At 52.5% G+C, this 12403-nt stretch overlaps 1 protein-coding gene across 1 annotated transcript; it reads right to left on the reverse strand.

Annotated features, from left to right (window-relative positions):
• Nucleotides 1-835: 835 nt before the first annotated feature.
• Nucleotides 836-12282, reverse strand: NASP (nuclear autoantigenic sperm protein). The gene is made up of 15 exons (XM_084266345.1): nucleotides 12151-12282; nucleotides 11021-11071; nucleotides 10143-10253; nucleotides 9501-9581; nucleotides 9204-9301; nucleotides 7599-8474; nucleotides 5718-5800; nucleotides 4765-4841; nucleotides 4568-4641; nucleotides 3528-3716; nucleotides 3117-3283; nucleotides 2622-2675; nucleotides 2464-2535; nucleotides 1416-1550; nucleotides 836-993 (listed from the first exon to the last, which is right to left on the reverse strand). The coding sequence occupies exons 1-15, from the start codon at nucleotides 12210-12212 to the stop codon at nucleotides 940-942; spliced, it is 2184 nt and encodes a 727-aa protein (XP_084122471.1). The 5' UTR covers nucleotides 12213-12282; the 3' UTR covers nucleotides 836-939.
• Between the last annotated feature and the right edge of the window lie 121 nt (nucleotides 12283-12403).

Genomic DNA, 12403 nt, shown 5'->3' on the forward strand with positions numbered 1-12403 from the left:
AGGGCTGAACCACAGTCCCCATCTGCCCTCTAACATCAGAGCAGCACCTCTGGCATGGGGTGCCAGGCAGCTCATGCCAGTAGCCTCCCAGGGTGAGACCGGGCCCCCCTCCTCTTAATGCACCTTCTCTCCTTTCCCAGGAGCCCCCGGTGCCAGCACCAAGGCCAGGCAGCCCTGCAGCCCCCAGCCGCCTCCCTGGGCCCCCCTACCTCCCCCTTGCCTCTTTAGCAGCCCTGGAGGACCCCCCTCCCCCTCGGGAGCCCTCAGCACAGCATTAACCTCCCCTAAGGTGAGCTGGGCAAGGACCAGGGGAAAGTTCCTCTGTGGAAGAGGAAGTCAGGGTGGGATGGAAGGTGGGCAAGCAGGTGTTCCAGCTTTGGGATGGGCAAGGGGAAAGCCCAGAGGCTTTGGGCACAGCCACAGTTGCCCAAGGCTGCACCTCAGCCCAGGACCATGCCCCACAGGGGAGCAGCTGAACTTTTTTTTCCTTCCCCCCCCAGCCCCTGAAGCCTCACAGGAACCACTCAGGGCTCAACCCCAGAATCCAGCAACAGCCCCAGCATTATCTCCCCAACTAGGTGTTTAATAAACAGTTTCCTTGCTGCTAGCCCTTTTTTAATATCTGTATTTCAGGGAGTGGGGGCCCTGAGTACCCCCCTGCCATCACCCCTGTGCTCAGCACACACACCCACAGTCCTACCCCAGGAGGCAGAGGAAGGCTGACCTGGACTTAACCCCAGTGCAGGACTGCAGTGACCCCTTACCCATTGCTTCTTCTCCTCACCCCAGGGCAGAGAGGAGCAGAGGAGGGGTAAGACAAGGACTGTTTGCTTACAATCTTTATTGAAGTCATACAAAAGTGGCCAAAAAGTGAAAAAATACACTATATACAAAACCATTTTCCTTGTAAGGAGAGGAGTGTCCAAGGTTGAAGAATTATCATACTGTGCTTTCAACTGCAGCCCCTGAGTCTGCTTGTGGCCTTTTCTCTGTCTAAAAGGAAAGAAAAGGGGTTTGGTTTATATATTTCCCATATAAAAGAGGAGCTGCCTTACAGCAGCGATCCCACACCCCCTCCCAGGCTCTGTATCAAAGGCTTAGTGACCCCCCAGCATTACCCTGAAATGGGGCCCCTGGGCACCTGCAGTCCAGGTGATCAGCACTAAAACCCAGTGGTACCAAAGAGACTTCAGGGAGTCCTGCAGTACAGCTCAGCCCAACCCCAAAACCCAGAACATGCTTCTGTGTCCCCCCCCCCAAGCTCCACATCCCCACACCAGTGCCCTTCCAGCCCCAGGGTCAAGTCCTACATGTGTCCTGGAGCCAGGCAGTACCCCCCACCCAGACACAACCCCACACCTGATCAGAGGGACAAAGGAAACAGGCACAGACAGACTCTGGCCTCAGCTGCCCACCTCCTCTTCCATCTTCTCTGCAACCTCATTGCCACTGGGGACAGCATCACCACCACCACCACCATTGACAGCCGGCTCTGGTTTAGACTTCTTGGCTTCACTGTCTCCCTGCTGAGTCTCATCCTCTTGTTTCCTCTGAAGACAGAATGGTTTAGCCTTCACTGTGTTAAAGTGCTGTTTATAAGGTTGCCACCTCACTGTCATCACTCATGACCTATTAAACCTCTAACTTGCCAGGAGGTTTGAGACTGATACCCAAGTGCTGGGATTTAGCCAAAGCTCTGAAGCTTTGTACAGAAGGATCTCCATTAGGAGATGAGTTAGCTGCTGGTATCTGAAGCTCTGGATTACCCTTGGAGTTTGGCAAGGAAACACACAGCTGGGGAGCCAGGGAACAGTGCTGGGGTAAATTTAAGGCACACAGGTCAGAGTTGCTCCAGGCAAACCTCAACTGAGGAGAGCACAGGCCAGGCTGTGCCACAGCAGCACCTGAAGCACAGAGGTTCCAGTACAGGAGAGTTTTAGTTGTATTCCCAACTAGTTCCAGAAAAAAACCCTTTAGAGGCCCCCAGTGCTCAACCCATGACCCCATCAGAGGCAGTTTATCAAGGCTGCCATTAGACTGGCTCTGCTATTTATTAAGTCCAGTTCTCTATTTCCACTTGGGAAGCAGGGAACCCAACAGGGTGCTGACCCTTTTCCAGAAGCCACAGGCCACCCTGCTCCTCTCACAGTTGCACAGCAGAGGAGGGCACTTGCTCCCCCAACACCCACAGAAGCCACACACCACAGCTGTGAAGCTGAACCCATGTGTGGGGCAGGCAGGGTGCAGAACCATCCAGAACTGGCCTGAAGGCTGATGGTTCCCAGGCTGGTTGGCTCCCAGTGGAAAGGGGTTTCAGGCCCCATTTCTGGTTTTATTTTTTACAGAGTGGTTTTTTTCCACTAGAGAATTAAGAAAAACAGCTTTAGGCCAAGCAATCCATTGGCACAGAGCAGCAGCAGTACCTGAGCACACTCTGGCTCAGCCAGTCCTGCCCGGACTCACCTTTTTCCGGACTAGGTGGGAGATGTCTGTGACACACTGAGAAGCACCATCAGCTGCTTTTCTTACTGGAATCTATTATGAGACAGACAGACATCAAAACATGAGTGACAGCAATCCTCAGAGCAGGCAGAAAGCATCAGCATCCATCTTTAACTTACCGTGGAGACGGAACCACTGTCTTCACTTTGGGCGAAGCCGGATGTAGTTCCAACCTTAAGAAAGAGCAGGAAGAGATGTGGAACAAGTCCTGGTCTGTTCACACAGAGCCATACGTGCTAGTTCAGAACAGGACAGAAACCCAACTCCCTCACATCTCCTGGGGCTCAGCTCCTACACCTACAGACAGCTCAGTGACACAACACTCAGGCCACTCACACACAGCTGACCGATCGCTTCCAGACCCAGCATGTTAAATTGCTGTAGAAGCCTATTGAGTTCTGCTTGAGCCAGGAGCAAGTAACATCAGTGTATTTATTAACTACCCTTCCCTCAGCCATCAGCTGCTCAGGCTCCTTTCTCACAGCCCACAGCCTGTATCACCAGCAAACCACCACAAACCCCGGTCTGTATGATGGGGGTCTGAGCTCTTCCCACTACTCAAGTCTGGCTGGAGCAGGGGGTTTGGTTCGAAGGCAGCAGCAGGACACACTCACCAGAGTCGCTTTCAGCGCCAGCTCAGCTACTCGTGCGCTCTTCTGAGACTCCTTCACATCTTCAATCTTCTCTCTGATCTCAGGAAGCAGCCCCTTCAGCTCCTCAATCTCCTTCTCATCGTCGGGAGCGCCGCTCTCTGCTCTGTTTATTCGCTCAGTGAGCATTGCTAGGGTGGGACAGTCACCGTGCCAGGAGCCTCAGGGCAGAGCAGCTGCCCACTTATCAACAGCCACAGGGGCTGGTATCTACCAACAGCTCCCCCAGCCACGCTGTTTATCAGCGCAGCCCGTTACCAGTTCCAGCCTGGCAAACGTTTGCAGGGCAGAGCAAGGAGCACACTGAACTCCTCCCAGGGGAGTTCAGCCTGCTCCTGATCTCTAGCCCTGTGTGGGCTTCTGGCAGCCACTCACCCATCCTCTTGTCGATGACTTCCATGGATTTACTGAACTGCAGAACTGCCTCATCGAACTGGCTGTTGTAGTGATAGGCCAGTGCCAGCTGGTAGTGGCTCTCTGCTAGCAGGCGGTCGTGAGCCTCCAGGTACTTCTGCTGCAGGGCCAGGCAGGCCTGGAACTCTTCTATAGCCTGTGTGTAGTTTTCTAGAGGGGAAGATGTAGGGTCTTCACAAACCAGGCTCATTTACCACTTGTTTGGATATCTCAACCCCTCAATTCGGTTACTCTGCGTTTTATTTCACTGTACAGCCTGACCACAGACCCAACACTGAATGCTGCATTCAGTGATGGGCTGCTTCTTGATGACAGGGTGACACCACCTGGTCCCAAGCTGCCTCCCCCTCTCAGCAGCACTGTCCACAACCTGCTCCCCACAACCCTTAAAGGCCACATTGTCTAGTTACACCAAGGGAAGCTGAGCAGCCAGGGCAAAACCAGGCAGAGATCCAGCTATTCCACCTGCCACCATGAACAAAGCACTCTGAATCCCGAGCTTGGGACAGTCCCCTGCTGCCTTCAGTCACCTTCTCCACTGAAAATACTCCAGTGACAAAGCACAGCCCTTGTTTCACACCCCTTGTGCAGAACCCATCAGACCCTTTGCAGTGCTTCCCACAGGAAAGGCAAGACTACTTGAGTTTAGCAAGAGTAAAACACCATTCTAAGTGAAAAGCAGGAGACAGGAGAAGGCATGAACCTGGAGCTTGCTTCCCACCCCCTTTTTCTGCTCTGTAATGCACCAGGGTCTTTCCCAACCACAGCCTGGGATTTTGGGATGTTTAAATGAGTCAACTGTTTGTTTATACTTCTTACTCCAAGCTTCTTACTGCTCTGGAAGAGCACAGGGTACCCTGTTTAAGGATACACCAACTTGTCCATCTTTTGGTGTCCAAGCCCATTTTAGCAGCATTAACTCCCCTCCATGTGCTTTTCAGTACCAGACAGTGACAGAAAGCAGAACCAAACACTTCCTACATGGGAACTGTACTACTCACCAGACTCGATGCTAACTTCTCCCAGCTTTAGATGAGCTTGAGCAGCATGGAGCTGAGCTTCTTTTGTTTCTTGTCTAAGCCAAGACAAAAGCAGCGTTCAAACCCCAAGGAGAACACCCCACACATGCCACTCACTCATGGCATCAGTTCCCAGTGGGTTTCTCTAGCACATATCCCAGTTCAGAGTTAAGCTTTACCTCTTGTAGATGACTTTTGCCAACTCCAGCATGTCCCAGGCTAGTTCAAGATTCCCAATTTCATCCTCCTCACTGTCCTGTAAAGACATTGAAGATTGACACCATGTCAAACCAAGTCACTCCAACAGCACCTCTGAGCTGCTGAGTGGTGCTGCCAAAGGGAACACTCCTGTAACAGGCAAGTGATTTATGGCTGGAAGGGAAGAGGGAACACACAGGAGGGATTATCACAGCAAGCTGGGACGCTGCCTGCAGCAAAGGTGTTTAAGTCAAACAGAAGCTTATAGTGGATATGGTCTTAATTTTTTCAAGAAATAAGAGGACTGACATTACCTTAACAACACTCTTTTTAAGGTGCTTTGAAGAACTAAAAACTGAAGGTGTTTTTATTTTTGGGGGGTATTTTTAGCAAGCTTTAACTCCATTAGGGTAGTCTGAGCCAGAGATACTCAGAGACCAGCACATGTGTCATACATCACCCCAGGAGGCTCCAGGTTCTCCCAGGCTGCTACACCAGGGTCCCACCAGCAGCACGGTGCTTCCCACCCTGATCATGGCTTATCTGACAGGGCAGACTCACTGCCTGAGGCACAGCCACAAAGCACAGAGAAGGAACTGCCACAAGTACCTAGAGTCCCACAACAAGCTGAAGCAGAACTCCTCACCAAACCCTCCCACCCCTCCACCTGCCAGGCTGTACACTCAACAGGCTGGGAGCATTTGTTTTGACTTCACAAACCAAGGCCACGTTCAAGGCCAAGCACTGCCCTGCAACGCTGACCACACAGGATGCCATCCCTTAAGCAGGCAGTACTGTTTTCTGAAGAGAAGTGATTTCCCACACAGGACTGAAGCACAAGTGAGCTTTTATACACTTAAGAGACATCAGCACAACACACAGACAATTACTGCCCTCTCCCACAAGCACCAGTACCAGAGCTGGGCAATCTCACCTTCTCCTCCACTGCTGATTCATTCTCCTTATCATCTTCAGCTTTTTCATTTTCTTTATCTTCCTCTTCAGATTCTTCTGTTTCTGGAGGGGAAGTAGGTGAATGAGGACACTTGTTACCGTGCCCGTTTCACCAGGAGTCAGGCAGAGTGTTACCTCCAGCCCTGACCCATCCAGTGGCAGGTTAGACACGTGATGCAAGAAGAGCAGAGACACTGTAGGTTTGCTGCAGCAGCAGCCATCTTGCTGAAAGCCTGAGGCACTGCAGGGTGAGGAGGTCCCAGGCTGCCTTAGTTCAGATTTTAAGTTTAATTTCATACTATTTAGAACAGAAACTTACCTAGGATTCAGTTGTCAAATGCATCATAGGCTGAAGCCCTGGGGGCACTGGTCCATGGCTGGACTTCATGCTACAGGTAACAAGTGCTTTCAGCAAGAGAGCTGCCAAGCTGCATGCAAGTGTTTCTGAATTCAGCTTCCTCACGTCAGGTATTTAAGCAGTGATGTTATTAATGAACCTGCTTATGGTGTAGCACTTAAATTTGACTCCTAACACTGTGTAGGAGCAGTGCATCATCTATTCTACCAGTGGAAAGCATTTTGGGCAACATGCAGTGAAGGCACAGCTAGCAGCTTTGGCATCCAAGTCAGCCAGTGCTCTAAAGTCAGCTCCTGTGTCACAACCATTACTCCAGAACAGGAGCCTGATGGGGTGGAGACTAATGAACCCAGGAGCTCGTTAGTCTAACTACAAGAAGCACAGCCCTACCACTGAGGGGGCTAAGTCTGCCATTATGAGGCCAGCCTGCTCACAGGTAAAACAGAAGAGACCTCAGGGAGCCCAGTCCATTTTAAAGAGCATGAGGAGTCTGGAATGACCAGGCACCAGACCAGGATCCTCAAACTTGCCCTCACACCAACAGAGTTGGAGCAGAAGGAAGAGGTGTGCACACATAAGCAGCCTTTCACAGGACTAAGTAACTACTCTTAGGTTATGTTCAGTCATGCTCTGTCCAGACAGGCACCTTGTTAGGCAGCTGCTTCACCACTGTGTGCCAGTTGTGCTCAGTGGTACAAATCCTTTCAGTGTCCACAACTATTTAATCTGGGCATTTACCCCTCCTCAAATAAGCCACCTGCACAGCTGAGCTACTGCCAAGCAGAGTTTCAATCACCAGCTCATCAGTGACCTTGTGCTATGCAAAGCCCTGGCCCACAAAGGCTTTGCTGAAGCAGTCAGGACTTGCACAGCACACGGGTTTTACCTTAACAGAGTCCTGAAAACATCTGCAATGAAGCAGGGAAGCAGAATGGCAGAAGCAGCCAGGTAGCTGGGAGGCTGCAGCAGCAATGAGCTTTCAGGTTCCAGGATAAATTATATTTAGATTTGCCAACCACATTCTCAGCAGAAAGACCCCAGTACTACTCAAGAGCTCCTTCCCCCCACCAAAACCAAAGGGGCTATTTTGCTACATCCAGCTGTTCTTATTTTGCTGCTCCACTGTTTGTTTTTTAACTAAAACATGGTTATAACCAGAGGAAACTTGTGCTTCAAGATACTGATGGTTAGTGCAGTAATCCCAGATGCATGCAAGTGAACATCCATTCAGTATTCTCCACCAGCCTAGGCACTGCTTATGCATGTCACAGGGCTGTCAGTTTGCTTTCAGCAAGATTTGCTTTGCAGTTAGTTAAGCGTTAGTCTAGAGAAACCGAGACTATTCACTGTTCCTTGAAACTTTACTTGGAGGTCAAATCCTTCAAGAGCCCCTTCCTCATTCTAAGGCAAACAGAAAATTCTGAATGGAACACTTTTTTACCCATTGTTAGCCAAATCCAGCAAGTCATCCACACACAAGTACTTTTCTCCTCTCACTGTTACCTTCTCCCTCCTCCATCAGGTCATCTGCCTCTTCTTTCTCTACCTTAGCACCTTCACCCTCTTCCATCAGGTCATCTTTCTTTTCCTCTTTCTCTACCTTAGCAGCTACTTCAGCCTTCTCTTCCAGGTCATTAGGTGGCTCTTTGCCCTCTGTGGGCACAGGTTCCTTTGAGGACTCAGTCTCTTTAGATTGGTCTAGTTTCTCTTCTGCAGCTGCCTCTACAAGCTCTTGTTTTTCCTCAACTTTCTTCTGTCCAGCTGCCTCTGCCTCCCCTTCTCCAGCTTCCTTCTGCTCCACAGCGACTGCTGCCTGCACTTGTGCTGCTGTCACTTCCTGCGCTACTGCCTTCTCTTCCACAGCTGCCTCTGCCTGCCCTTCTACAGCCTCTCCCTTTTCCACAGCTGGCTCTTTTGCTGTTGCTTCTGCTGTCTGCTCTCCCACCTCTCCCTTCTCTTCCACAACTGACTCTCCAGCTTCAGCCTCTTCCACGGCTGCCTTTGCCTCCTTGTCAGACGCTTCTGTTGCTCTCTCCTCCTCAGCTGCCTCTGCTACCTTGTCTTCAGGCACCGTCATCTGCTCTTTTTCTACCACCTTCTCTTCCACAGCTGCCTCCTCTTCCACAGTAACCTGCTGCTTCTGCTCCTCTGAAGTCACTTTTTCCACAGAAGCCTCCGCCTTCTCCTCAAGGTCTGTAATCTCCTTGTCTGCAACAGTTTCTTCTGCTGGTTTTTCTTCTGTGACCTCTTCCATTTCAACATCCTCTGCTTTGATTTCCTTCTCAGGTCGCACAGGAGACTCTTCTGTAGACTTTTTGGCCTCTTCTTTTTCCCCCATGGCGTTATATACCTGTTCTCTCAACTCCTCCCTTGCTTCTTCTACATGGTTAAGGAAGCATAAACATGTCTTCGAGTTTAGTGACACAGACATTAACGGGCACCGACAATACCACCCTCAGACCCTCCAGCCTGTCGGCTTGTCATCAAGTTAGACGACATTCCTAAAAGCTCCTTTTTTCAGAGTACAAGGAATCAGGATGTCACCAACACAGCAACTGGAGCTAAGCAAATCCCTTCCCCCTTCCCCAGGCTGCATTATGGCAAGCGGCCGCTCAAGCAGTGTGCAGTTTGGCATGCCAGCATGTCTTTTAGTCACAGCTATGCGAGAGGTGCCAGCGCTTCCCCAGTCTGGATTGACAGGAATTCCTGTTCCATCTCCAGATGCAGGTAGCATCCAAGCATTCTGTTTCTTACAGAGAACTCAGACCTGCCCTACCACACACACGTGGTACCGCTGCAAGGTTACAGTGCAGTTTGAGTTGCCTGTGAAGCTCAGGAAAGCAGGTTTGAATGCAGTGCTTCAGGACACAGACACCTGGTGACCCGTTACACATGCTTTCTGTGAACAGTTCCTTGCAGAAGTTTTAGGCTTTTTGTTTAATCTTTAAGCAAGATTAGAATAACAACAACAAAAAGGTCCATTCAGGCTGCTAGGAGTTTCAACAGAATGATACAGGCTACCTCAGACACTGATGGACTGAACTTGGATTGCTTAGACAGGAAAACCCAGCTCAGGGCCTCCACGACGCAGCCGACAGCTTTACATACCATCGGCAGCTGGTAACGCAGAATCCTCCTCAGCTTTTTCTCCTTCCTCTTCCACCTGCACCCCTTCCAAGGCATTTCCCAGCACACCATTTTCCATTCTGAAGGGAACAACAGTTTGTTGGCTCTGGGAACGACACCGTTGTAACCGCACGAGCTGCGATGCTGGGGGGAGGGGGCCTGTCCCACCCAGTGCAACCCCCCCCCACACACACACAGACAGGTTACCCCAGAATGTTGTATGAGAGAGAAATCTTTTTATGCCAGGCAGCCTCAATCATCCAGAGACCATTAGCATACCTTGCCAACTCCAAAAGAGACTTTCCATAGTAAAAAAAAGCTTCTGCACACTCATCCGCTGTCTCTCCATACTTTTTGCCCCTAAAAGAGTAATTGGAGAATTGCTACTTTAGATTTTGATACATGAACTTGAAAGCTAGAAGTTCCTGGACACAAAGAATCAGTCTCTCAGCTTGTCTCCCACTGTTACAAGCAAATAATTAATGTTTCTTCAGTCACTCAGCTCTAAGTGACTCTCACAAGCATTGTGCAAAGCAAATTAATCCAAATCCTGATGAAGCACGACCCTCAGAGACTGATCAAGGCTATCAACAGAGTTACTGGCAGTGACACTATCCTATTATTTTCCAAATTAAGTGGCTACATCAGAACCACACACCACAAAATAAAATATGAAATCCCTTTTCCTCCTTAGGGAGCTGCACTGGCAATTACTATCACAAGAGCTGTGTAAATTGCAGCCAACTACAGTATTATCTGAGACTTGAGGTTAATTTTAAGGAGGTAATACTCTCCTTAGTGATATTAAATACAGCAGCATATATAAGGTAAAGCACCTCAACGTTTCCTGCATAAGGACATCAGAACACTGAGGCTGGAAACAAAAGCCCTACAAAACACACAAAGCATTCCATTACTCACAGTAAGCTGGCAGCTTCCTGGAAGGCATTAACAGCAGCAGGAATATTTCCCATTACCAAGTGTTTCTGTCCTAAACCCAATAGCTTCTTCGATTCTCCATCCACATCCATACTGGGGAGCAGAAACATCAGATACAGGGTTCATTAGTTTCCTTTGAAATCTGAAGACTTGGTGTCAGAAAAACCTGCATCATGCCTACAGCCAGCTTTACAAGAGAGTGAGTTGCACACATCACACTGGCTGGAACTGCCAACACAGGGACTTGTTTGGCTTTGTTTAGATCTGGACCAAGTTTTAGTTCTAATCACCAAGGACAGACAGATTAGTTTCAACCAACCATTGCAAGGTGCAGGTATCAGAAGCCAGTATGACAACAGCTGCAGAATACACTTTACTGCAGCACCGAGTGCTTCATCAGACTCTGGTGCTGGTAAGAAACAAGCCCAAGCAACCAAGTTACAACTTCCTATAGCACAGCACCACGCATCCGAGAAGAAATGCTGGGTGCAGGTCTCAAGTTTCAACTCAGAGCATCTCACACAGCTCCACATCCACAAGCTCCATCCCAGCCCAGGACACTGGGCATGAGGAGCTGCACACAGAGCAGTGCTGCAACTCGCTAGTCACATACTTGTGCCTCCCCAAATGCTTCCCCTGCACTTATTAACTCAGATTAAGAGCTTCCTAAACCACGGTTGGTATCAGTACATTTAGTAGTACTTGGAAAGAGTTTTGTTGCACTAGGTTTGTGCAGACTACTGGTGAGGGCAAGGACTCAGTGCCTGCAACACCTGCGCCTGTGAGAGCTCACACCTGACTGCCTGTCTCAAGGGTGGCCTCTCCTCTGCAGTACCTGACAACCCCGGCTCCCACCTCACCTGTCTGTCTTGTCTGTGGATGTGGAAGGAGCCGCCAATTCCTCTTCCATCCTGAAAACAAAGCGCCGAACAAGCGTTTGCACCGGGCCACCCGCTGCCCTCCCGCAGGTGTGAAGCCAGGGGCAGTGCTGGCTCCTCAGGCCACGCAGAGCCAGGCGGCACCGGCTCCGCCGGCTGTGCTCCAGGGACCTGCTTTGTGCTCTAGGGAGCTGCTTTGCCCGGGGGGTTGGACCCGATGATCTCTCGGGGTCCCTTCCAACCCTTCTGTGATTCTATGACACCGATCCAGCCTCAACTTTGTTCACCGTGCGAGGTGGAACCGTTGGGGAAAGCGGGCGCCGTCCCGCTCAGCCGGGGCCAGGCCACGCCTGTCAGGCGGGACTGAGAACCAGGACCACTCACCCCGGGCAGCGCGGAACAAGCCGCAGAGGCGGGCGGAGAGGCGGGGGGTGGCGGAGAGCCCCGCGGGGGCTGGCTCGCTCCCCTCAGCGCGGGACAGCTGCCGCACAGCTGACGGGCGGCGGGGAGAGGCCGGGGGCGGCGGTGCGGAGCTCGCCGGGTGTAACAAAGGCCGGGCGAGGCGGGCAGCGGCCACAGCCCCCCCCACTCCGCCCCTCACAGACAATGGGCGCCTTTCCCGCCTTCCTCCCGGTCCCGCCCCCCGCCATTGGCGCCAAACCCCGGCTGCGGCTCCTCACGGGCTGGCGGCCCGGCGTCACGTGACGCCGGGGACCACCCACACCCCCCCCCAACCGCTCCCCCCTCCCCCCACAGGCAGGTTCCGCGGCGTCGGCTGCCCCCAACAAAGATGGCAGCAGCCGCGCAGGGGTCACGTGGTGGCTCCGCGCGATCCGAGCGGGCCCAGCTGGCGCTTGAGGAGCGGGGCGGCACGTACCACCGCGGGGGGAGCAAACGGGGGAGGGGGCGGGGGGGAAGAGGGGGACAGGCCCGTGAGCCCCATCAGCACCCCCAGCCTTCCCGCTCTCGAGGGAAGGCCTGCGCACCGCCCTCCACCCCCCCTCCCCCCACCTCAGGTCACCCCACAGCGCGAAGGCGCCCCCGTCTCCCGCGCTGCCCCCCCCCCCCCGACACGAACACACCGCGACCAAAGCCGGCCCGACCGGGCCTACCTCGTCGGGGAGGCCGGCGCGGGCTTAACGGAAGGGGGAGCGGCGACGGCCGAAGATTGCATAGAAGCTGCTGTGGAGAGGGGCGGCGGCGGCAGAGTGCAGACCCCTACCCCTCCGGCTGCCTATATACCCCCGAGGACACGCCCCGGCACGCCTCGCGGCGCGCGCACGCCGCAGGGGGACTACCGCTCCCGGCACGCCCCGCGCCCGCCCTCCGCGGGACACTGGGGGCGCCGTCGCGCGAAGCTTGTTG

The sequence above is a fragment of the Gallinula chloropus genome (genome assembly GCF_964237585.1).
Source record: "Gallinula chloropus genome assembly, chromosome: 6".
NCBI lineage: Eukaryota > Metazoa > Chordata > Aves > Gruiformes > Rallidae > Gallinula > Gallinula chloropus.